This window comes from Stenella coeruleoalba (assembly GCF_951394435.1).
Source record: "Stenella coeruleoalba genome assembly, chromosome: 16".
NCBI classification, from domain to species: Eukaryota; Metazoa; Chordata; class Mammalia; order Artiodactyla; family Delphinidae; genus Stenella; species Stenella coeruleoalba.
The window spans coordinates 16,214,127-16,240,157 of NC_137162.1; the positions used below are offsets into that span (position 1 = coordinate 16,214,127).

Sequence of the window (26,031 nt, forward strand, 5' to 3'; positions counted from 1 at the left end):
AAAAAGTTTGTATGGAGGTTTGCCTTATCAGAACGTTGCCTGCCTGTTAGAGACACGTGACCCAGTTGACAGCCAACACCAACCACCAGACATGTGTGTGAGGCCATATTAGACCACCCAGCCCCAGGTAAGTTGCCAGATAGATGACTTCAACTGCACGAGGGCCTCTAGGCAAGACCAGCCCAAACTGCTGACCCACAGAATAAATAGAACGGTTGTTGTTTTAAGCCTCTAAGTTGTGGGTGGTTTGTTATGCATTAATATTTAACTGATATACCTGTCAAATGTCTCCTTACGTTTGCACCTAGTACCTTGCTCTACACATACTATATGATCAATAAATGAATCCTCCTACAGCTTTTATTTAAGGGGGTACAGAATGAGAGAATGAAAAATAGTATAGAATAGTGAGGGTTGGGCCTCGCATCTCCTGGTGACTCCAGTTTACCTCTAGATTAGAGATCTTGTCTTATATACCAGGTTTAGGTAAAAATAGATGATATTGATGAGTTCTGTTTTTCCTCTAATTGTATTAGGAGGTTAGAAATGTGTTTTCAACAATCGAAGGAGAGAAGTTTACCTGTTCCCTACCTGCATTCTCCCCTCCAATAAGATAGTCTGAGGGCTTTGGGGAGAAGCCTGGGTAAAGGGTCCATGGCACAGGATTCCCCCCGGGCTACTGAGCTGAGTCCTTCCTTGGGAACACAGCAGGCAGTGCTGGTATGAGGCACTCAGCAGAGCACATGCCTAGATGCCACCGACGAACTCGCAGTGCTTTCCTCCCTTCCCAAGGAGAGGAAAGGAGGAAAATCATGCTTACTGCGTGGCACTGCAACTGAATTTCATGAGGAGAAACATGGCTTTGTAATTTCAAAGTGGAGTCTTTGGTCCTCCCAAACAAGTAGTTTGTCTTTTGGCCCCGTGTCTGCATGGCCAATTATTTAAATAATTTGTTAATGATTACGTTCCTAATGATTGATAAGTATAATTGAAAAATGAAACAAGCAGACTCTATGTTAACTAGAGCCCTTTTTATCAGAATGATTTATTTACTGAATCATGTCTTTCTTATCTCTTCTCTATGGAGAGGCCAACCTGGCTGCAATTCAGCTTTCTCAAATATGGTTGCCCTATTTGCACCCAAAGAAATGCAATGCGTGCACAGACCTGTCTTAACCTCTGAGGAAGGTTAACCTTTTCTTCTTTCCTGCCTTGCCCACAGCAGAAGAAGCAGCAGTCACGTGAGGAAGTTTACTGTGCAGGTGCTACTTCTAAAAATCTTTCAATAACCACTACGACCTCAGGGACAAACCCCAGGACAGTTTTTGCCCAAGTTACCATTGAATGGCATCCCAGATGGAGTACGTTCCTTTGGGGCATCCTAGGGCTGCCATCTGGGTTTATGTCCTTGGTTAGCTTGAGACTTTGGGGGCACATCAGACTTTGCTGTGATTGGACATCAAAGACTTGAGCTTACAGCACCTTTGGATGTTCAGCTGAAAACCTCCTTAATAATGGGTATCTCTGATTGTTACACACAATTTCCAACCTTTTACTTATTCAGTAATGAATCAATCAGAAAACAACTGCCCATTTTGAATGATCCAGTTTGCTAGGTGTAGTAAGCTACCAAAGAAAAGTAAAGTTTCTGGTCAAGCACATGAGTGTTCTACATATTAGAAAAATAAAGTCGAATCAAGAAAGGTAAGAGGAAAAACACCCAAACTGAATGCAAACAGAATGCAAACAGAAACACATGAGCCCCAATGTATTGCAAAGGAATAACACAACCATGCTGAATAGGCGTGGGAGAGGGGAGAACAAATCCGGGTGATTCTGAACATAGTGACTGTGGACCCTCAGTCCGGGAGGAGCAAAACCTGCCAATAGATCTTGAACTCTTTTCAAAAGGTTTGTTTTGTGAAGTGACATGGGTGTGGCAACAAGTGTCATAGAATTGAGCAAATGAGTAAATGTGCCAATATCGGGGGATCTGGAGTCCTTACCGTGGAGGAAGGGGTGTGCAAATATCAAATGGAGGAAAGCAAGGAAGCACCCTATGAGACTGGTCTGGAATCAGGTGCCAGTGAAACTCATGATTTCTACTCTTCACTTCTGAGCTTGTTTTGAGTCCTTGATCTCTTGCCTCTGTATCTCGGTCGATCCCATTCCCATCACAGAGAACTGCCTTCCTATCACTGCAATGTATTCAAACCAGCCTCTTCTCCACCATGTCTTCTATCTTCTCTCTCCCTGGATGGGAGCGATTTCTTCTTCTCTGAACTTCCATGGTTCCATAACTGAAATTCATGAAAAAGCACATTCATGTCTGTCTACCTCAGAATAAATTATTTGTGGGTGTATAATCTTACCTACTATAAGCACTTTTTGATGAAGGACCAATGTCTGATTCTTTTTTGCTTCTCACAGGTGCCAAGGAATTCAATAATGAATTAATGACAGAAGAAAGGAATTATTTTAAGGAGAATAAACGCAACGTTCTGCAAAAATCTGCAAATCTAATTGCACTTGGACTAGAGAGGGAAGATGTGCCCTGATGATAAATCTTGTTTTTAACAAGCTCATCGTGGGTCCGCAGTGTGATACAGCATTCAGAAAGCTAGTGAGGTTGCAGGACACAATGGCAAATGTGTGGTTTTAGAAGGGAGGTGATTGGGCCATTAGCAGACTATTTTCTGATGTTGGATTTTGTGGTGTTGTGTTCAAATATTTTCTAATCATAATTTAAGAGCACTGTGAACAGCGCTGTCAAAGCCATGTCACGGGCAGAATAGGATGAATAAATTGTTTGGACTGGAAGTGAGACTCCTGGGGAAGGGAGGTGGCCAAGGAAAGGGAAGATGCATGAAAATTGTCTTTAAATATCTAAAAAGAAGCTATATGGCAGAGGGATTCCATTTATTTTGGGTCATCCCGGGGAACAGCTGTAAGGTCAATTTTGGTGGAGATTGGTGGGAGATTTTTGTCTTGGCAAAAGGAAGGACTTTCTGACAAATAGGGTTATCTAGGAATGGGGTTAACTAGGGTTAACTAGGTTAACTAGGAATGGGCAGGTTGGGTCAGGTATTAATTTTCCCCCTCTAGGCAGTGGTTTGGGAGAGCTAGACAGCAATGGGGTACAGGTTGGGGTCAAACTGGATGATTGTAGATACCTTCCACCTCTAATTTCCTATGACTCTATGATGCTAATGAAGAAGAAACCCAAGAAACACTGAATGAACAAGACAGTATGTGACTGAATGCTCAAACACGATGTATAGCCAATGAGTAGGAGAGGAACCAGGAAAGGAGCAGTAGGGTCCTCGGGCTGGGTGTCATGGAGAAATTTGGTGGAATGGGTACAGGGAAGGAGGGATGGGACCTTCTGGCTGAAGGTCTGGCAGAAACAAAGGGGAAGGGCTGTGCACAGTGGTGAGGTGGAGCTGGGGACTCGGGGCCAAGAAATGATGTTCTATTAGAATGTGGGGTCGAACTGTGCTTTGAAAGTTTATCAGAGGAATTAAGGCAAAAAAAAGAAAAAGAAAAAGAAAAAATACAACCATGCCTTGGATTTGGAGCTCTAGCTTCTTATTTCTGTCCATTACTAGCTGAGCAACCATGAGTCAGTCACCTTTTCTGGACCCTCACTTCACCACTTTGCAAATAAGGTGTCCAGATGAAATGGCTGAGATTCCTTCTGCTCTACAAGGTAGTGACTCTGAGATACATTATTGGCTGCCATTGTAGATTCATGACTAAGGGAGGGAAATGAGAGGAGTATTTTGGAAGATTAATGTAATATGCAGGGAAGATTGAAGGCGGAAGAGACTGAGGTGGAAAGAACAGCTGAGAGGCAATTCCAGTCACTGTTTCTCAAAATAATATCATTCAACTTTAATATTGTTTACTCAGTTTTATGTCAAAGTGCCAGGAAGCACGAAGTTTGGTTCCTCTATACGACCTGACAACTTGGTTTCTGGGTCAAATTAATTTCCTGTCCTCCTGAGGAATTAAAAAAAAAAATGCAATGCTGGTACGATGACTCTAAACACTGCATCAGGGACCTGAAAATTCTGCGAGTATCTCTTTTTCCTATTCTTTCAAGAGCACGGTTTCAACAATGGCTCACTTAGCAGAATGTTTCTCTGTTACCACATCCTGCAAAATATTCAGTACCATCCACAAAAGTATTGAGGCAGACAGAGGAATTTTAGCACGTCATTTTTTCTCAGCAGTTCAGCAGAGATGGCCTAATCCAGACCTGGCTGGCCATCAAGCTAAGAATACTGAATTCTTCTCCCTGTCCTTTTTCCAGCAGGCACTTTGGGGATGAAGTTTCATCCTGAGTTAGTGAAGAGTTATGGTCATGACACTTCGCTCTGGTTCTTAAAATAAAATGCTTTCCACAGGGAGCTGAATGCCTGGGGCATTCGGAGACGGAGACTCCTCTCAGGGTCGCTGGCTTGCAGTTGGACAGACTGAGAGGGAAGGAAAGCCACGGCCACCTTACAGTGACTGTGGCTGGCAGGGGGCGTGGGTGGGAAAGAAGGGGAGGAGAAGAGTCTTTGATTGCCGTGACTGGACGCTTCAGTGAGCTAGAAACACTAATGAGAGAACCATTAGGTTGTAGGTCAGTGGCTGGAATGTCTTCAGAGCGGGGCCTGACCATGATGTTACGTGATGGGTGCTGCCCAGGGACTCACCAGGGAGGTGTGGGAAGCCCAAGGTGACCTAATGAGCTGAAGAGGAGAGCCTGGGAGGGCCGCTGGGAGCACCCTCTGTCAACCACTCTGGATGGGGAGCAGCCATTCCAGTCTCACATCTGTCTTTCTTCCTTTTCCGTCTTGGTTTCTTCCCCCATCCAATGCTTGAACGGAAAACAGATTTGGGAGAAGGAGGATTTGGGAAACAGTCAAGTCCAGGTGGGGTTTGAGGTCTTTCTGATGGTTTCAATTTCTTACTTGCATCAAGCCCCAGACTTGGTGGGTGAAATCAGAGTGAATTGTGGGTTCATGCACTCTTATCATTTTAGGCACAAAGTATCCTTTTTTTTTTTTTTTTTTTCCGGTACGCGGGCCTCTTACGGCTGCGGCCTCTCCCGCCGCGGAGCACAGGCTCCAGATGCGCAGGCTGAGCGGCCATGGCTCACGGGCCCAGCCGCTCCGCGGCATGTGGGATCTTCCCGGACCGGGGCACGAGCCCGTGTCCCCTGCATCGGCAGGCGGACTCTCAACCACTGCGCCACCAGGGAAGCCCCAGTATCCTCTTTTTAATTTTTCTCTTATTGACAAAGTGTGGTCCATGGACCAGTGCTGATCTGTGGGTGTTTTCGTTTTTTGTTTGTTATTTTACTACTCCACAATGAGATAACCACAGAACTTAGGATGAAGCTTCTAGAAATGTATACAACAATTTGGCATTGCTATGACACCTACACACACTTTTATTGTGTTCTACCAATGCATTGGCCACCAATGGATTGGAAACTTTAGGAAAGATCCCTCTACCGCAGATAATGTGAGGAGCACTGCTCGATGCTCTATGACTTCATCAATAAAATGTTTCCTTAGGGGGCTTCCCTGGTGGCGCAGTGGTTGAGAGTCCGCCTGCCGATGCAGGGGGACACGGGTTCGTGCCCCAGTCCGGGAAGATCCCACATGCCGCGGAGCGGCTGGGCCCGTGAGCCATGGCCGCTGAGCCTGCGCGTCCGGAGCCTGTGCTCCGCAACGAGAGAGGCCACAACAGTGAGAGGCCCGCGTACCGCAAAAAAAAAAAAAAAAAAGTTTCCTTAGGGCCTATTACATGCAGGTGTCAGTTCTAGGGGCACAAACCCCCGAGAAGTTCACAGTCCTGGCTTTGTATGGCTGGCTCATGATTTGAGGGTGATGGTCTAGTCCTTCCCTGTGTCATTCTGGAAGTAAATGTGCCATATCTTGATCTTCTTTGGTGTCTACCTAAGTCTCTGGCACAGTGCGGAGAACAGAGTAGACACACACATGTGCTTGTTGAATGAAGTTATTGCTCTGCATTCATGGGAAGAAAAATGAGATAAAAATTTCAGAGCAGTATTTGGCTACAGCAGGTAGGTGATCTCTTGCCTTTCTGCCTCCCTGCTCTTTCTTTTTTTTCTTTTATTAAAAAAATTTTTTTTGGCTGCTCTGCACACCTTGCGTGGCTTGCACGATCTTCGTTCCCTGACCGGGGATCGAACCCAGAGCCCAGGCAGTGAGAGCGCTCAGTTCTAACCACTGGACCGCCAGGGAATTCTCACCTCCCTGTTCTTCCTACACACCCATTCTGAGATAAACTTCAGGGCACACAAACAAACATGGACTGGAAGTGGCTCTACTGCTGACCTGAAATAAAAACCCAAATCTAAAAATGACTGGAATCTATAACGAGTCATCAAAGGAAGTTAAACTCTTGCTAGGCAAATCATATGGTCTTGTTTACCTGTTAATTATTTTAAAAAATTTTGGGGGGTGACTGGAGACAAGGGTTCCTAAATAGATATGTACACCTTTGGTGCCAAGAAATGGTACATGGATGATTTCATTGTGCTGCTGAATGTCAGGAGCACCCAACAGTCTCGATAGGGATCAAAGCACAGGAGAGCCTTAAAGAGGCCTTGGCAGTCAGCTGCCGCTCTGATTCTCTTATTTTATAGAAGAGGAACTGAGATGCTGAGAGAGTAAGTGGCTTGCCTTTTGGCAATACATTGTTACAATTTTCAAGGATTTATGATGCAAACGTAACTTACTCTGAGCTAAAGTTTGATAATACAGAGTCTCACCATTAAAAGGAACTCAGACGCAAAGGAAAACCTCAATGATTTGACATTTATTTAGGTCAGAAGAAGGCCAAATACGTAAGTTAGCAAGAGTGTGCGTCTAAACTTGAGAGAGAACTTATCATGGGAAGTATCAAGCTGAGAGCATGAAGCTATGAACCCTAGGGCAGACTGAAAAAAAAGGGTTTAAGATTTAATGGAAATTGTTTCCTAAGTCCATTTTTGTTAGTGTAAATGTAATATAGCATGAAGAGCTCCCCTAATCTTCAGGGTGGCCCGTGTTTGAATCTTTCTGACAACACTCTAGTGCAGTTTCTCAGCCTTGGCACCGTTGACATTTGGGGATGGATGACTCTTCGTTGTGGGTACTGTCTTGTGCATTGAAGGATGTCTAGCAGCATGCCTGGCCTCTACCCAGTAAATGCTACTAGCACTCCCCCGTTGGGACAACTGAAAACGTCTCCAGACGTTGCCAAATGTCCCCTGGGTGACAAAATTGCCCCCAGTTGAGAACCACTGCCTAGTGGTGTGGTTACTTATAGTTGTGGTAGAATTAAAACCTTTCCAGCTTAGCATCATTAGTCATTAGGGAAATGCAAACTAAAGCTACCGTGAGGTATCACCCCACACCTATAAGAATGGCTATGTTTAACAAAAAAGACAATACCAAGTACTGGCAGGGGTGCAGGAAAACTGGAAGTCTTATACACTGCCAGTGGGAATGCAAAATAGTGCAACCACTCTGGAAAACAGTTTGGCCATTCCTTATAAAACTAAATATGCTAAAAACGAATAAAACTAAAAACCTAGAGAAGACCTGAAGAGAAACATTGAGAAGTAAATGCTGAGCTGTTGTTATCACTTATTGTGTAACTTTACTGGCAAGAGCAAAAGAGCTCTTTAGCCATTTCCCCCCCAAACAATGTTAAATTATATACAAATATATGTGAAAAGGTCAAAGGAACATAAGTTTGTGAACCTGTACTTTTCAGATTTTTTTACCTACACACTCAATGTTCCTATGAGGCTTTGCTTAATGACAACAAGAAAAAAACCTAAACATACACTTATTATGTGAGCCAGAGGTCCCACTCTGAAGTATTTATGCAAGTAAAGTGAAAACTTACATTCACACAAAAACCTGTATGTAAATGTTGATAGCAGCTTTATTTGTAATTGTCAAAAAAATAGAAACAACTTGAATGTCCTTCAACTTCTGTATGGATAAGCACTTTGGAACATCTATACAGTGGAATACTACACAGCAACAAAAAAATAACAAACTACTGATATATACAACAACATGGGTGAATCACAAATACATTATGTTAAATGAAAGAAGCTACAGAATGTGTGATTCCATTTATAGACATCCTGGGAAAGGCAAAACTGTAGGGACAGAAAATAGATCGTGGTCACCAGAAGCTGGAGGTGAGGGAGAGGGTCGCCTACAAAGGGCCCAGGGAAATTTTTTTGGGTGATGGAACTCTTTGATATCTTGATTGTCATTGTGGTTACCTGGCTGCATGTGTTTGTCAAAACTCGCAGGACTGTCTGCTAAAAATTACATGGAGGACTATCAACTTCCTCCATGTAATTCATACATTCTACTCTATGTATTAATTTTAAAGCATGAAAAAGTGTGCCAGGGTTAAGAGAATTAAGTAAGCTAAAACAAATACAGTTCTCAATCTTTTCTAAGCTGAAAACTCATACTGTTCTTAGTAAACTAAGTAGAACACAAACAGCAAAATGTTGCTTCCATAGCAAAGGCCCAGACATTGTGCTGTCACATTCCCCAGGCACACCAAATGGCCTGGACAGTACGTGGCACACACAGGAAAGAGCCTACAGGTAAAACAAACCTACCGTACCAAGCTCTGGCCCATTAACTGGCCTCAGGCAGGTCTGGCTCCTTTCTGGTTTTGTTCTATGTCTTTGTTCACACATTTCTCCTTGGAAGAAAAGAATGCCCTTCTCTCTCATAATCTCAATACTGTATTTCCCAAGTCCCACCTCTTTACTGAGATCATTTTTTAAACTATCATAGGCTGTGTCTTCTCTCCCTTTCCTGAACTCCTGCAGTATTTACTGCCTGCATGGTTGAGCAGACACTTCCCATATCATTTCCTTAAACCTCTTTATTTTTCCCTTCTGTGCAGATATATGCACGTCCTGTGTCCACATGTTGTTAGAGGGGGTCCTGAGCAAGTGTCTAGTGAGTGTTTCACGATGACGATGACGATGATGATGATGGTATCAAAGCAATGGACGGCCTGGTTCTTTTCCGGTTTAAGGATATACTTCTGCTTACACTGGGGTTTTTTAAAAGGCCAGATTTGGCTGCGAGAAGCAGTGGAAAGTGGATCTAGAGGGACAGAAGGAGAATATCCAGCATTCCTCTTAATTACCTCAGTGTGAGAAAGTTATGCACATGAGAAATCAAGTATCTTAATTGGTAAATGTACTCATCTTGAGATAAGAGTGTATGTTTCCAGCCCGGCTAAGCTAAATTTAGGGCTGGGGTTACAGTTCCCCAGACAGAATATTTTCTCCTGTACCCACGCTGAGCTGCCAGGAATAATGATTTTAGGTGTAAGACTAAAAAGTTCTCCCAGCAAGCTGTCTTCAAGGTCAAGGGGACCATCTGGAGCTGAAATGAGAGATGAACTGACAGGCAGGGAAGGGCTGAGTGAGGCAGAGCTCACTGTGGGGATAATTGGCGTCTGGCCCCCCATGTTTGAAACTCTTCCCCTTATCCTTACTGTTCTCCATTTATTTTCTTAAAGATTAAAATGCAAAGAAAATATCAGTAAAACAAACTGCAATAAGAGAAACTATAATAAAAGATAATGTACTAAAAAATAATTTCAATACAGTAAAAAATGAAAGTCCACAAAGGTCAAGACTTCTGTCGTACTGGAAAGTCTAGAAGATACAAACCAGTGACCTAGGTTGTTGAAGCAAAAAATCCAAAAAAGGGCTTCCCTGGTGGCGCAGTGGTTGAGAGTCCGTTTGCCAATGCAGGGGACATGGGTCCGTGCCCCGGTCCGGGAGGATCCCACATGCCGCAGAGCGGCTGGGCCCGTGAGCCATGGCCGCTGAGCCTGCGCGTCCAGAGCCTGTGCTCCGCAACGGGAGAGGCTGCAACAGTGAGAGGCCCGTGTACCGATTAAAAAAAAAAAAAAAAAAAAAAAAAAATCCAAAAGGATTCTTCTTGGGTGAAACTTATAGAGCGCCAGGTAAAAGGTCCAGTCAAGGCCTAGCAGAGGGCTTGGTCCAAAGGGTCTCTGCTATCCTGGTTCTTTGGTTTCAGCCACAGGTGGGCATCAGAGACTGGAAACACCCACAAGGTTGTGTTCAGGTGTGTATGGTCAGGCCACTCAAGATGGCTGTTCTCTTGCTCTCTGTCCACCCCCTGCTCCACCAGTCCCTGCTTCACTCACATGACTATCCAATGCTCTTAATTATAGAGCTTAATTAGTCCCGGTAACTGATGAGCCCACCTGACGTCAATTCCCCTATAAATGGGAGCCTCCTCCTCCCCCCACCCCCTCACTGCGGTAAAGACTGCTGCCGTGTCCTGCCCGTCGACCCCCTCACTGCGGTAAAGACTGCTGCCGTGTCCTGCCCGTCGTCCCCCTCACTGCGGTAAAGACTGCTGCCGTGTCCTGCCCGTCGACCCCCTCACTGCGGTAAAGACTGCTGCCGTGTCCTGCCCGTTGTCTGCTGCGCATGGTGGGGTGTCGCTCCAGGACGCTCTGTGTAAGATCCCCTGTCCGATAAATGATTGATCTCTGTCGCTTTCTGTGGGTTCTTTCTTTGGTCTCATGGCTGGGCAACTACAAGTCTTGTAGGCCTGTGCTCTATAGCCCAGCAAGGTGTTTTCCCCAGAAAGCCAAAGATCAGTAAAACTCAGCAGAAGCTGTGATCAGGCCTCTCCCTCTCTCTCTAAGCCGCTCTACCCCAAGCCAGGGTAGATTAAGCCCACGTGAAACCTCTCATACATAGGACGTTACCCTTTGGATTTCCAACAGGCAGAGTGTTGTCTTTGCTGACTTCCACTGAAACGCCCATGGCCTTGGTCAGAAGTTTGCGGGCAAAATAAAAAGTGGATCATAGAAGGAATTGCAGAATGTTACCTAGAAGGATGAGTTTAAATGCCTACAAATATTTATTCTATTTCAGTTCCCTCTGGTATAATTCCGCAGAGGTCAAGTTTATCAAAACTCAGGAGTCTTCTTCCCTCCAAAGTGGATGACACACTGAAGATGTTTTCTTGAAGCAAGAAGGGGTAAGTCTGTCCTCTGAGTTCCAACTCTCACGAAATTTAAAAATGATAAAGTGACACACTGGAATTCAAGCTCGCAGATCCCACATTTACTAGTTACTAACAGATAATAATGCTGGAAGGATTTTGGCTTCAAAGAACATGTTTTGGAAATTATGTAAGTATTTATACAATGGATTATGAAAACCTTTTAAAAACAAACTTGGGTATTTACATCACAGACCTTCAGACTCCAAAAAAGTTGTTAAGCTCTGTGTGTCAACTGCCATTCGCTAGCATGAAGTCTTTTAAAAAATATTGCCTTGCAATGAAGCAATGAGAGAAAACCGCAAGAAAAATAAGGTTCATGAGCCCTCCCTCCAGACCACTACTCTGCATAATTTAAGGGGTAGAGAAAGAATATCTATCAGTGTAGGGAAATTACAAACTGTGACAAGAAATAAGGATAGAAAATGGAAGCTAGCCCTAACATAAGTAAACTGAAACTTCATAAAAAGGGAAGAACGTATTTACTTTTTCCCACTTTAATAAACTTTGTGGGACAAGGGATGAAATGATTTAATTCTGGGAGGAAAAACATGCACTTTTCATCTTCAAAGCACTTTCATTTGAATAAAATAGCTCCATGAAATTTAAAGAGTATCTAGTTTGATTAGCACTCATTGTAATTTTTAAAAATGTTGTGCTTTTTAATTTGATAGATCAGAGACCCTCATGATACACTTGGAGGTTCAATTAAGTGCTTTTAATGTCTTTTGTCCATAATAATCATCACTTTAATCTTTCATTATCTAATAGGAACACTTGTCTATGGGAATCATTCTTTTTTCTTTTCTTTTTTTAAAAAAAATAGTTCTCTAAACTAGTGGTCACTGGGACTCTGTAAGATGTAGAATGCTGGATCTCAAAACAGATTGGCTGGAAAATAGCAGGTTGTAGATTAATACCAATAATATAATGCCTATAACATTTAAAAAGTAACAAGACAGTATTCTAAGATGTATCTATGCATGGTTTAGGCACAAAATCTCGGGAAAAGATGCTTATTAGATTCATAATAGAAGTTGCCTCTGGGGAGGGAGAGGGAGGAATGGTGCTGGGCTGGAAAGCAAGGGGCTTCAACTTTATTTTATTTATTTATTTATTTAAAAGCTCCTGAAACACGGCCCAGTGTTATTAATACATTCCAGTAGCTAGTGCCACATAGATATCTGTTGCCAATTATCTTTACTTTTCCATTTTTCTTTATCCTCCTGTTAATAAAACGTTACATTTTAAGGAAATGGAAAAAGCCCAGTTGAGTTCAGTTGAACTCTCTTATGGATTTGCCAACCATAAATGAAGCAACTGTTTTTGGGAGAGAAGCAAACATAAACTCCAATGATGGAAAAGTCACATCTGACCCTTTGTATAAGGTCCTTCTGTTTCATTCTTGGATGAGAATGAGTCTGACTCCCCCAAAAAGAACCCTCCAGGGTTGCTGTCAGTAACAGCACTTTCTGTTGGTTGCACCTCCATGGACCTAGTTTTCCCTTTCGTTGCTCTTGTACCCCTTTCCCCTTCCTGGAATCCCCTATCCATGTGTTTGTTGGCATAATCAACATAACAGTTCGTAGTAAAAAAAAATTTTTTATTGCACTACCATATAAGGTTTGGGAATATAGGCTAAACACATCAAGGTAATTAAAAATAAGATTCTACCCCATTTAGTCAACTAATCTATTCAGTTGAACTTGCTAATCAGGCCTTTATTCGAACATCAGCTTTCTTTCTCCTGCTCCTGTCTATAGCTGAAGCCAGGACTCTCTTAATTCTCTTGGCCACTGGGTAGGTGAGAGCTTCCTGTCTGGCAAGACCCTATACCAAACGGTTATCCCCACGATCCACTTGATTTAGCTGCCCTTGTTTTCTGAGCATGTGTCTCTAGGACACTCTCTCAGCTACTGCCATTGGCTTTTCATCCTGTTGCACCTCTGCCAGTTCATGTATTTATTCTGTTCTGGTCGGTTTTCTAGGCCTTCAGTTTGGAAACTACTCATCCTGTTTCATGGGGGACTGGTAGAAGGATTCTTCAAACCTGCATATATTTAGGGGAGATTTATAATAAAACGACAAACATGCTGGAATTTTCAGAAGTATAGACATTCCTATAGAGAAAAGAAAAATAGAAATACAGAGGAATGCCTTAGCCATAGGGGTGAGCCAAAAAATCTATTTCTAGTTCAACCTATTAGCAATCCATGTTAAACCCGTTCCTTAGAATCTATCCACACCACCCAGGGAAATAATCACCAGTGAGATGATGTTCATATTCAGCTGCCCTTATGGGACAGGGACGTGCAAAACATCTGACTCAGGGACTTCAGCTCAGCTGCTCTGGAAAACAGACTTTAGAGGTGAACAATTCCAACATGAGATTGGTGTTTAGACTGGATGACTGTTAAGGTCCTTTCAACTCTGGGATCCCACGATTCTATGAACATAAATTGTTTTCTAGAAAGAAATTAACACATCAAGTTATATTTGCGCCCATTTATACAGAGTCACCAGACTTGACAGAAGTTCCAGTTCGTTTACGGACTTATTTAAAAAAAAAAAAAAACAGGTCTTGCAGCAACAGGGGTTGGACTGCTTCATGGAAAAACTTATCTGCAGCACTACAAACTGAAAAAGGAATTTAGAAGGCCTCTGTGTACGGTCCTCTCCCAGCTGTGCTTGTCTTCTCTTCTTCAAAGTCTGATGTTGGCTGTAAAGTTTATCAAGTATTTTCTCTAGCAGAGCTTTGAGAATCCTTTCTGTGGCATCAGGGTTCCCAGCAGATGAATTTCAGGGGATGGAAGGGGAGGGGGTCATCGTTATTTGGATTCCAAAAGTAAAATCGTAAGAAAAGTATTGCCCTAGAGAATACATTTTCAAAAGGACATCTAAGGGGCAAGTAGGTAATGAGAAAATCATTTTGATTTGCAACAAAAAGCCCTGTTGTGCCTATAGTGACTGCGTTTCTTATTGAATAATTCAAGGATATTAAAATGAGGTTCAAATAAGAGGAAAACCTAAATGCCAGGAAGAAAATGCTGACTGATGTCTTTAGCCTGACGTCATAGCTTCCCATAGAAAATTACGGACTTTTGTCTGATTTTTAACCAAGAAAATGGTAGCTCGCTTTATATTGTAGATGTGTATCTGAAATGTGATTATACAATAGACTTTGATCAATTGAATCACCTTCTGCACACTTTAACACTTGATGACTCATCACATTTTCCTCTAATTATTCTTTTGAGTGCAATCAGAAGGTGAGTTCTTTGGAAATGTTTTTGTATGTTAGTATTCAGCCCAGGCAGATAGATAGGCTTCAATAAACATTTAACAATGTGCATTTCCGAGATGCTTTGTATTAATTTCTAAGTGATTGTCAATTAGCCAGGACTTTATTGCCCTCCATAACCCGCCCTGCCCCCGCAGTGGCTGTTAATGACGTGTAATGCAATGTACTAGGGACAGCTATTTAAAGGTCTTCTGCTCAATTGAATTCAATAGTCTCCTCCATCCTAGGACTCTGTGGATGTGGAAGTTTGAATTTTCATAAATCAGGGGAAATGGTGGAAAAATACTGCGGGGGGTAAGACCATGAACGTGAGTTCGGTAGGGTACGCTCGGAAAGAAAAGCACGTATTCCATCGTGCACGGGAACAGAAAAAAGCCATGGCCTGAAAAAGGAAATTGGGTGAAACAAAAGAAGATACTAATGTTAAAAAAACGTGATCTTTAATCAACAAACGCAGATGTGTCCTTGGACCTTGCACCTTTGGACGTCTTGAGTATCTGCGATTACCCAGGACATCGTGGTACCATGTGGAGTTAGGGAGGATGAGGCCATGGAATAAACCCCAACCTGGGCTCCCCAACTCAAGCTGGGGTTTGGAGAGTCACTCTCTTGCCTGAAACCCAAGCTGCCACCCACCAGACAAATCATGGCTTGAATCAGAGAGCCCAGTGGGAGGTGGCTGGGGAGGCGGAGTGCCCATTTCAGTATCCATAAAAGGGCATTTTGGTGTCCTAGGTAGAACAATCATGTGAGGAAGAGAGGGCGGGCTCTGGAGGAAAGCGCTTGGGTCCCCAGTGCTCTGACAGCCACTTCCCAGCTCTGGAATCTTAAGCAGGTCATTCGCCCCACCAAGCCTCAGTTTCTTCATCAGTAAAATGTGCTGGTACAGGACTTGTCTCACAGTGTCCTCTCAGATCGAGCGATGTGATCCATAAGAGCATGTAGTGTAGTGCTAAGTAAAATAAGAAACACTAAAAAAAAATTAGCTATCATTTCAAAGCATTTTCCCAAGTTATGCGTTGTTCCTGAGCTATTACCCTATTTTTCCAATTCCTACTCTAAGACAGACCCCTCTCCCCCAATGCATAGCTATAGTTATTAATATGAACGGGATGTCCACAGGGATGTAGTTTCTTGTGCGCCAGTAGAACTGCTTCTGTTAAGGGCCATAACCCTCCATTTCCTTATGATTTGCCTCTGACTGTGGCCCTCTCTTCCCCAACTGAGGTGTAGTAATGAATTCACATAACTAACGTCTCTTGCTGTCACTGGCTTTTCCTACTGTTTATGATTTTCTGTTGTCTAATGACTACATGTCTGGGACTCCTATTTTTAACAAACATTTAAAACCTGACAGATGACAGCTCTTGGGTTATAATTGTTCAATAAAAATAAGATTCTCGGGCTTCCCTGGTGGCGCAGTGGTTGAGAGTCCGCCTGCCGATGCAGGGGACATGGGTTCGTGCCCCGGTCCGGGAAGATCCCACATGCCTCGGAGCAGCTGGGACCGTGAGTCATGGCCGCTGGGCCTGTGCGTCCGGAGCCTGTGCTCCGCAACGGGAGAGGCCACAACAGTGAGAGGCCCGCGTACCACAAAAAAATAAAAATAAAAAAATAAGATTCTCAACAGGTAGCTGTTAAAACAGAAGGGAGACTGACTTCTTAGGGAAGGTCACCTGATAACAGCGATTATTTTGACACAGCTGGAAAAACCGTATAAGAGGGAGGAACAGAAAATGCCCGGTCAACACCAGTGCTCTCAATCAAGGGAACTAAGAGCCATAAATTCTGCAACCGACTGATGCAGCGGTGGCAATGCCAGGACTCTGCTTCAATCTGCCTTCACCCTGTTCTGAAGCTCGGTGACCTTCTTGGAAGTGGGTGAATTGACCCGGCTATTTCTGGCAACAGTTCCGGTTCTCAGGCTCTTTATTCTAACAGTGCCACTTCTAAAGTAAGAAATATGTTGTCTGCCTGATACCAAGTCCTCAGGGCCAAACACATTCTTTCAGTGATGGAGGGGAAAGTCTTGCATACATTGGACAGCAAACTAAAATATAAAGAAGCAAATATAACTTTTTCCTAGCTATTCTTGGGCAACTCACCTGGCTTGAAGCTGATGCACCATCTTTTCCCAGAATGAGGAAGGACACACACACACACACACACACACACACACACACACACACACACACACAAATGCAAAACACACATTTGCATGCATATGTATATATAAAAATTCTAGAACCTATATTTTTCTTACCTATTATTATATAATGTTGGAATTGGCTATAAAAAAGAAATGTTTATCTGTGAAGATATAAGAAATAAGTCTAAGGAAAACTGTAGACATTATTTGTCCCTTACCTACCATTATTTTCTTACTTGTTTTGTTGTATTTTTGTTAGTAGTATTAGAAAGTTTTCACTTTGAACTTCTTTCCAGTGGTGTACCAACCATTCCTACATCTCTGCATCATGCCGTACCCTGAAACCCAAATCTCTTTTCTCAGCTGCTTGGTAGACTTCTCACCCTGCGTGTCCACGTCAAACTCAAGAACCTCCAACCACACATCTGACTCTGTTTCCTTGAACTTCCCCCACCCCAACCCCAACAAGACATGCTACTGGTCTTGCCTTCCTTTCTGTGATTTACGGCCTTCTCGCATCGTCTTGACTCACTTAAGGCATCTCCCCTTTTCCAGTTCTACTCACCTGTCCACCCTCCCTGTTCTTGTCAAGTACGTGCAATGGAACTCAAATCTGACTTGAGAATTCATTTACTTAAAACCTTCCATGACTCTCTTCGCCCTTCAGAATGAACTCCAAAATTCCTGGTAAGATCTATAAACTCCTTCCTGGTCTAGCCTTTTCCTGTTTATCGGGAGTCGTTTCCCACTGCAGTAGCCTTGGCAGGCGTACGCTCCAGCCATGCAAATGTTCTTGCTGTCTTCGGAATCCAGCCTATTCTTTCTTGCCTCCCTGCCTTTGGAAAGTTCTCTCCTCTGCTTGGAACGCCCTTTTCATCTTGGCAAAAACTACAAAATCAACCAAGTTCCAGCTCACTTGATACTTTGTAGGAGATGCTCTTCCTAATTATCCAAGCCTGTTTTAGAATCTGTTCCCTTTTTGGGGGTCTCATGGTAAACCTTGCATAATTCAATTAGGGACTTGCATTGGCTGCTTCCTCCATCAGGCTGTGAGCTCCTTGGGGGCCAGGATTGGTAACTGTGTGTTTCCATTACCCAAGATGGTACCTGGCTTCTAGTTGGAGTGCAAAAAATGTTTCTGGACAGAAAAATATTAATTAACCCATAAAATTTGATCTCTTGAAAAACCCATTAGAAAGTTACTGGGTTTGCCTTCTAGGAGAGCGTGAACTTTCAGGAAAACACCCTTGGTTAAAAGTAGGTAGTTAACAGCTCATTGGAGCTAGGAAAAGATCTTAGCTGTTACCCTGTTCAACCAGCAGCCTTTTTCAAATTCAACATTGTGGTAAAGACGTATAAAAATTATTCCCCCAAACTTACTGGGAGCAGAGGGTATTAGAACCCATGCAGGTCCCTATACCTAGTTTGGGGGTCTTTTTTTCTGATGCTTCCATTGGAAGTGTCCAGAATAGGAATTATTTGCAATACTCTCCTGTCATAGATTTAACCTGCCATATAGATGTGGGTAATTCTACAGGTCAGACAAACTGCTAGTTTATATAAATAAATACTGAAACAAAAACTGTTGTACTTGAGCCCTAGGCAGTAAATCAGGTTGAAGGGGAGTAGCTAAAACTGTCAACGGCTCTGCCCATGAAGGATGTTGGAAGTCATAGGATAGGAGAAAAAGCAAGTAGTCAGACAGAGAAGTTAGGCTTGATGAGGTTCAGATTATCAGACTTTGGGGCTGCCTATTTAAATAATGTGAACCTTTTGGGCTTAAACTCTGTGGGTCCCTCACGTCCCAGGGGATTTTATGTCCTTCCTCTGAGCAGGAAAGCTCCGGATGCCATTGGAAAGGCTGCTTTCTCAGCATCCCGAGAGCCACACCCAGGTCCTCTCTGAAGATAAGGAACAAGTGCAAAACAAAACAAAAATTCATCTTTGTCAAGCCTGAGAAAAGGAATTGAAATTAGAATTTGGGAGCATGGATTTATTAATTTAAAAGATTAGGTGAGTATGTACTGAGTGCTAAGCATGGCCATCCTTGTTTTATAGGTGAGGAAGTGAGGCTTGAGGGGCAAATAATTGGCCTAGGGTCAGATCTGGTGACAGAAAACCTAAGACCCAGGTCTGTTGGCATCACAACCATTCTGCTCTGCTGCTTCTTCATTCAGTGTGGCAGAAATACTTGGGGCTTTTTACTGTGGCTGAATTCATTTGCCTATGCCAGGAGAGGTGGAACCCAACCCAATCATGGAAAGGGTTCTAGAAAGCAAGGCAGAAGACTTGGTTCTAGTTCTGGCTGAGATTCACCATCTAGGAGCAAGTGTTTAGTGGGAATGCTGGTGAGATTTTGGGAGAAAATAAAGGATTTGTTGGGTGTAGGCAATGGTTATGTGCTTGACATGTAACCATAGCACCTCTGAGGCCCCCTACATCACACGTGACAGAACTCTTAGGGCCTGGAGCTGAGACTACCCATGTCAACATGGCTTGCTTGTTTGTTCCAGGAACTCTTCCCTCAGAAACGATAAGATTGTAAGCCAATAATAACTGCACAGTTTGCCTCAGGAAATTCCTGCAGATCAGTTTATCCAGAGCAACAGGTAAACAGCTGGCTATTCAAACAACAGTTAGTTAGTGAAGACTTGCTTCAAGCCCCTCGCCCTGTTGTTTCCACTGATCCTATGATGCTACGAAATCTGCCCAATCTCAGTCAGCTCCACCTTGAAAGACCTGCTGTAAGTCACTTGAGACCAGATCCTAAAACCCTATAAATATCCATTTTGACTTTCTCTTCTGAGAAATTAAGACTTTGTCAAGACGGCATTCTCCCTTACTGCACCAAGTTCTGATAAATTTAGCTTTGCTGTTATCAAAAAGTGGTCTGGTGACCTTTTGCGGACTTCCAGGCCCATTTTATTGATGTGGAAACTGAGGTTCAGAGAGACTGAGTAAATGCATTCAAGTCACACAGGCAGTAATGTAGACTAGTGGTAGGCCAGAATCTGGCAGAACCAGATTCAAATCTGGTTGTCTGCTCTCCAGACCAGGTTACCCCAAAAGCCTTCACTTCTTAGCTGTAAGATGAGAGAATTGCGTTGGCTCATGAAGACTGAGATGCTCCCTTGCTTGCTTTCAACTTTGATAAAAACAAACTGAACTATTTTCAAAGCTAGAATAAATTTTCTCCTCTTCTGTCTTCTGTTGAAATATTTTCTCCAATTTTCGTCTTATATGTTTTTGTCTACAGAAATAAAAATGCAAGCCTAGTAGAAAAGGACCCTATCACATTTCTTTTTATTGTGGTAAAAAACAAATACCGTAAAATTCACCATTCTAACCATTTGAAAGCTCACAATTCAGTGGCATTTAGTACATGTAAAAAGGGGCAATCATCATTCCTCTCCAATTCCAGAACATTTTCATCACCCAAAGGGAATGGTGCACCCATTAAACATTCTCCATGACCCCCTACCCCGGCCTCTGGTGACCATTTATCCACATGCTGTCTTTATAGATTGGCCTATTCTGGACATTTCATGTAAATGGAATAATGTAACATATGGCTTTTGTGTCTGATTCGCACTTAGCATAAAGCTTTCAAGATCCCATCAGATTTTGTCTTTTGTAATATTCATGGTATATCTTTGACACTGAATGGTAGCAAAGGAACAAGCCAAACACATGAATTATTATGACTGAGAGTTTTTCTCCTACAGGGAGAGGCAAAGAAGTGGTCCTCAAGGGCAACAATGGGAAGGGAAACCGTTCACATCCCTTGGCCACTTGACCTAAGGATTGCTCTCCATCACTTTCCCTGGGACCTGGGCTGAGTCTGATGATGAGACTACATGCAGGAAGGGCAAGGAGCCCATCATCTGACTTGGCCGTGATTTTGTTGACCTGCCTGGTCTTTTCCTGGCATAGTCCTTGTATGGACATGAGGACAGTGCAGCAAGCTATTGGAAGATGCCTAGAAACAGGGTGAGATTTCAGCTGGGCTCCAGCTTGCCCTTAGGACAGTTTATGTTCAATTTCACCAGACTAACTGGAAAGAGGCTGCAGGACACTTTTTCTGTCCATGCCTATCAGGAACCATTGCTCTCTTAATTTCTTACGCAAAGAGAAATCAGTCTTTTTGATGTGATTGTGGAGTTCAGGTACTCCTTCTTCGGGTGTGCCAAGGGGCTGGTGTTGGTGAGTCAGTCTCTTTGAGATGCTTAGATTGAGAAGGATGCTCTTGAACCGTTCGGCTAAGTGCATAGAAGGAAGTTTCTACTGCAGCACACGCAGAATCCTCTCCTATCAGATGCCTAAAAATGTCAAAGAAAGGCAATGGTGTGCCTAATACTGACAAATCTAATCATGATTTGATGCCAGAGACTAATATAAGTCTTTTCTCCCGTGACAGCTCCACACTTAGAAAAGTTACTCCATCATTTCCTATTCCAGTTAATGTCAAATTGAAAATTGGTGCTTGATAAATTATTAGCAGGAAATTTTATGTTTTTTCCTTAGAGGATTTTTTTTTTTTCCTGCTTTTCCTATTTATTTTTTTAAAAATCCAGAATGGATCGAAAAGAACAGTCATCAGGGATACAGGTGCCAGACACAGGCCAAAGGGTAGCTAGGAAAGTATGCCTTCAGAAAGTTTGGGAGACTTGCGTTTCAGAAGCTGGACCTCACATAAATAGCTAGCTTAGTTTTCCATTGATTCAGCTTCCCCTGCCCTACCTCCCAACATGGCACAGCTGGTTTGCCTTGCAAGGCCTCAGTTGAAGAACTCCATATACACACAGGCTGGTACAGCAGTACTTAGGTAACTAGAAGGATCTCATCCCCCTATGGTCTCATTCCAGACCTGTCTTCAGTGTGCGAGATGGTTTCACCCCTTTGAAAATACAGCTACTTCAGCACAAAACAATGTTAAATCTTTAGAATGATCGATAAATCATCTTTCCCCCCATTTTACATGCAGCTGAAAAGGAATGACAGGCTAGGGACAGAACACTGTGAACTTTGTACTGTTGGGAATTATCACTTGTTAAATGATCATTAGCTAATGGTCACGAAATTTACACATTCAGGAAATTATATAGAGAGTACTGCAAAAACACAGTAGAAGACTGAAGTTTTGCCCATTTCAGCTCAGGAAATCCCTTCACTCCCAAGCATCATAATATGTTGTCCTTTCGACTCCAAAGTTTACTGCCTTCCCGCTCAGATGCCATCTTTTTGTATGCCATTTCGAAGAGCTTCAATGATGCTTGCTGAAGGGAAGATGCTGCCTGCCTTATGTTTTCTCCTGTTTCACTGTCTTTTCGAGCGAGGAGCTCCCTCATTTTGGAAATCTCTTCTTTTAGCTTGTGGCACTCATCAGCAGGCAATTGGTCCTTGAATTCTTCCATCTTGGTTTCTGTGTCATGAATGATTCCTTCAGCCATATTAACTGCTTCAACTCGTTCCTTCTTTCGCCGGTCTTCCTCAACATACTTCTCTGCATTTTTAACCATATTTTCAATATCATCTTTGCTTAACCCACCGGAAGACTGGATCACACTCTGCTGCTCGCGTCCTGTACCCTTATCTTTGGCAGAAACATGTACAATCCCATTGGCATCAATGTCAAATGTAACTTCAATCGGAGGGACTCCACGAGGGGCTGGGGGAATCCCAATCAAAGTAAACTGTCCAAGAAATCTGTTGTCTCCAGCCATCTCTCTCTCACCCTGACACACTTTAATCTCCACTTGAGTCTGTCCATCAGCAGCTGTAGAAAACACCTGGCTCTTCTTGGTTGGAATAGTGGTGTTCCTGTTAATAAGCTTGGTGAAGACACCTCCCAGAGTCTCAATACCCAGAGACAGGGGAGTGACATCCAAGAGTAGCACATCTGTGACATCACCAGCCAGCACACCTCCCTGAATGGCAGCTCCAATGGCCACAGCCTCATCAGGACTGACAGCTTTACTTGGGGCTTGACCAAAGAGATCCTGCACAGTCTGCTGAACCTTGGGCATCCTAGTCATGCCACCAACCAGAATCACTTCTCCTATGTCACTTTTGCTGGCTTCTGCATCTTGCATGGCTTTTTGGCATGGAGCTATGGTCCTTCTGATTAGATCAGTAACAATCCCCTCAAACTGAACCCCGGTCAGCTTCATATTCAAATGCTTGGGCCCAGAAGCATCCATCGTAAGGTGTGGCAAATTGATGTCAGTCTGCACAGATGAAGAGAGTTCACACTTGGCCTTCTCAGCGGCTTCCCGAACCCTTTGAAGCGCCATGTTGTCTTTGGTCAAATCAACCCCTGTCTCTCTTTTGAACTCCTTCACAATGTGACGCAGCAAGGCCTGGTCGAAGTCTTCACCACCTAAAAACGTGTCTCCATTGGTGGATTTCACCTCAAATACTCCTTTCTGAATTTCCAGCATGGAGATATCAAAAGTTCCATCACCTAAATCATCTACGACAATGATTTTGTCTTCTGATTTGTCTAGACCGTAGGCAAGAACAGCTGCTGTGGGTTCATTAATTACCCGAAGCACATTTAGTCCAGATATCTGGCCAGCATCCTTAGTGGCCTGTCTCTGAGAGTCACTGAAATACGCTGGGACAGTGATCACAGCATCTTTTGCTGTATGCCCCAAGTAATTTTCTGCAGTCTCTTTCATCTTCATCAACACAAATGCTCCAATCTGACTCGGGGACTAGAGTTTTCCATGAGCTTCAACCCAGGCATCGCCTTTGGAGGCATGGACAATTTTAAAAGGAACATTTTTAATGTCTTTTTGAACTTCTGGGTCATCATATCGCCGGCCAATGAGACGCTTGGTAGCATAGAACGTGTTGTTTGGGTTGGTGACAGCCTGTCGCTTGGCCGGCACGCCAACAAGTCGCTCACCATCCACTGTAAAGGCTACAACTGAAGGGGTGGTTCTGGCCCCTTCAGCATTCTCTAGCACCTTTGCTTTGTTAACCTTCCATAACTGCCACACAGGAGTTGGTGGTACCCAAATCAGTACCAACAGCTGCTCCCTTGATCGCTTCTGATGCATAGTCCCGCCTTGAAACAATCCTAAAAGTTTCATGACTAAAGCCATTCCAGCCATCCTGGTGGCGGGCGGCTGGAGGGGCCCCGAGAGGCTGCGGCGCCGACAAGACGGGCTACTGCGGCTCGGCTGGCGCTTATCATGACTGGTAAATAGTGGAAATACGAGGCAGCAAACACGCGCTCGGACCACCGAGAATTGCGCGGCGCGGTGATGCTGGCGCTTCTGGAAACCTCCAACTACGTGAGGTGGGGGGCGGGGTTTGATCGCTGCGGCCTGGAAGCCCGCTCTTCCGCTGAGGCGCCGCCGCGCTGCCTGATAAGAAAATACCTGAACGCTGCTTCCGGAGTCAGGGCCTATGGCTAACACGCTTCGGGGCATGATGGTAGGGAAAGGCGTGTCCTCCCGTGCCAGCTGCGGCAGGTCTGGGCTCCGTGACAGACCAGGAGGCTAAAAGCGGTATATCGAGGATTTCTTTTTCTTTCTTTCCCCCGTCTGAGTTATGTGTGATATGGGATGTAAAAATACAAAAAGAAAAGCCAAAAAATGTCATTATGTTTCCTCTTTTCAACCTTTATGGTTAAAACAAAGGGTCACAGTGAGTTCAAAAATATTTATCTTGGGCTTCCCTGGTGGCGCAGTGGTTGAGAGTCCGCCTGCCGATGCAGGGGACACGGGTTCGTGCCCCGGTCCGGGAGGATCCCACGTGCCGCGGAGCGGCTGGGCCCGTGAGTCGTGGCCGCTGAGCCTGTGCGTCCAGAGCCTGTGCTCCGCAACGGGAGAGGCCACAGCAGTGAGAGGCCCGCGTACCGCAAAAAAAAAAAAAAAAAAAAAAAAAAAAAAAATTATCGTACAAATATTGCATAGAAAATCATAAGTTGAGATAAATGTCACAGAAGCCATTGAAACATATGACCACAGTCAATTTATGAGCAACTTAAAATATAGAAGCTCTCCAGGGTAGTAAGATTGCTGTGAAATTATAAAACATTAGCTTTCTTTTCAAATATGGCAAGCATCTAGGCAGGAATTCTGAACTCGGGGTCGGTAGATCCCTTGGAAATGATTGTGACACTTATCATGCATGTGCATCTTTCTGGGGTGAAGATCATAACGTTTTTTCCCTTTTCTTTTTTCCTTTTGTAACTTTAAGGGGTTGGTGACCTAAGGATAAGAAGATTCTTTGCTCTAAGGGGTGGTTGGACTACAGTGATTTTAAAGTGATTCCAATCCTGTGATTCTTTGAAATCAGCCTTGAATTAATCAAGGATATTTTCATAGCTGATATGTTGCCACTAACAAGCAGTGGGTTGGCTGTATAACATATTGGCTCTTGTTGATTGTTTGCAAATAAGTCGCCCACCAATCACTATCGAGCCTTTGGACATTCTTTTATTTTTCTTAAATATGCATTTATTTATTTATTTGGCTATGCTGGGTCTTAGTTGCGCCATGCATGTGGGATCTAGTTCCCTGACTGGGGATCAAACCCAAGCCCCCAGCAATGGGAGTGCGGAGTCTTAACCGCTGGACCACCAGGGAAGTCCCCAAGCCTTCGGCCATTCTTAATGTCCGCTAACAGGATGTAGCCTATTATATCAAATCTCCCTGTAATTGTCACTGTTTAAATAACTGTGTTTATTCCTCATTGGACAAGTATCTATTGAATAATATTATTTGAAAATTAATTGATTTAACATATTTGGTAGGTTTAAATATGTTTCATTGCCTTCCCTAAAGAGTAGATGACATTCTATGAAGGAATATTTCGTAATACACATCCACAATTTCTCACTCTCAATTCCCAAATCTAGAAAGCTCTGAAGATAGAGTTTTTTTTCCATAACTCACTTGAGAGTAAATGCGACCTGAATTGAACTCATTTGGCAGTAAGATCTGACCTGAACTGGCATGAGGCTTTTTATAGTCATTATTTATCTACTCAGTATGAACGATCATACATTTCGCTGCAGAGACATTAATGTTTGATTACGGAATGCTGACCTGGGACCCTGCTTAAGATGTTCTGTAATATGTACCGTATTATGTTCCTAGAATCCCCCAAATCCTGAATTCTAAAACATATCTTCCCCCACAGGCTCTCAGGTAAGAGTTTGTGGACCTAGACCCTATATTTTTGCTGAGAAGCTTTTGTAATTCTGTGTGTATGTGTCTGTGCGGTCACGTTTAAAAGAAGAACAAAGCACCTTTCTCATCTCTCCAAACCGGACTGACACACAATAAGTTACTTCTGACCTTTGAGAAATGAACTTTAAAAAGCACTCATTCACAATTACGCCAGCAGGCAGAGCACGGGCTCTGCCCTGCAAGGCGCTGCCTATCAGGGCGTGAACCAAACATGAAATGCTGCACACGGATCAGAGAGCCAACCATGAAGGCCCATGGCCTTCCCGT

The 26,031-nt window shown here is 43.5% G+C and overlaps 1 protein-coding gene across 1 annotated transcript; it reads right to left on the reverse strand.

Moving 5' to 3' along the window:
- Positions 1-21,649: 21,649 nt before the first annotated feature.
- Positions 21,650-23,759, reverse strand: LOC307175502 (stress-70 protein, mitochondrial-like; the record flags this gene model as incomplete). The annotated part of the gene is given in 4 exon segments (XM_079900609.1): positions 21,650-23,274; positions 23,278-23,541; positions 23,543-23,692; positions 23,694-23,759. Coding segments are annotated over 4 exon segments (2,016 nt in total). The 3' UTR covers positions 21,650-21,738.
- Positions 23,760-26,031: the final 2,272 nt, after the last annotated feature.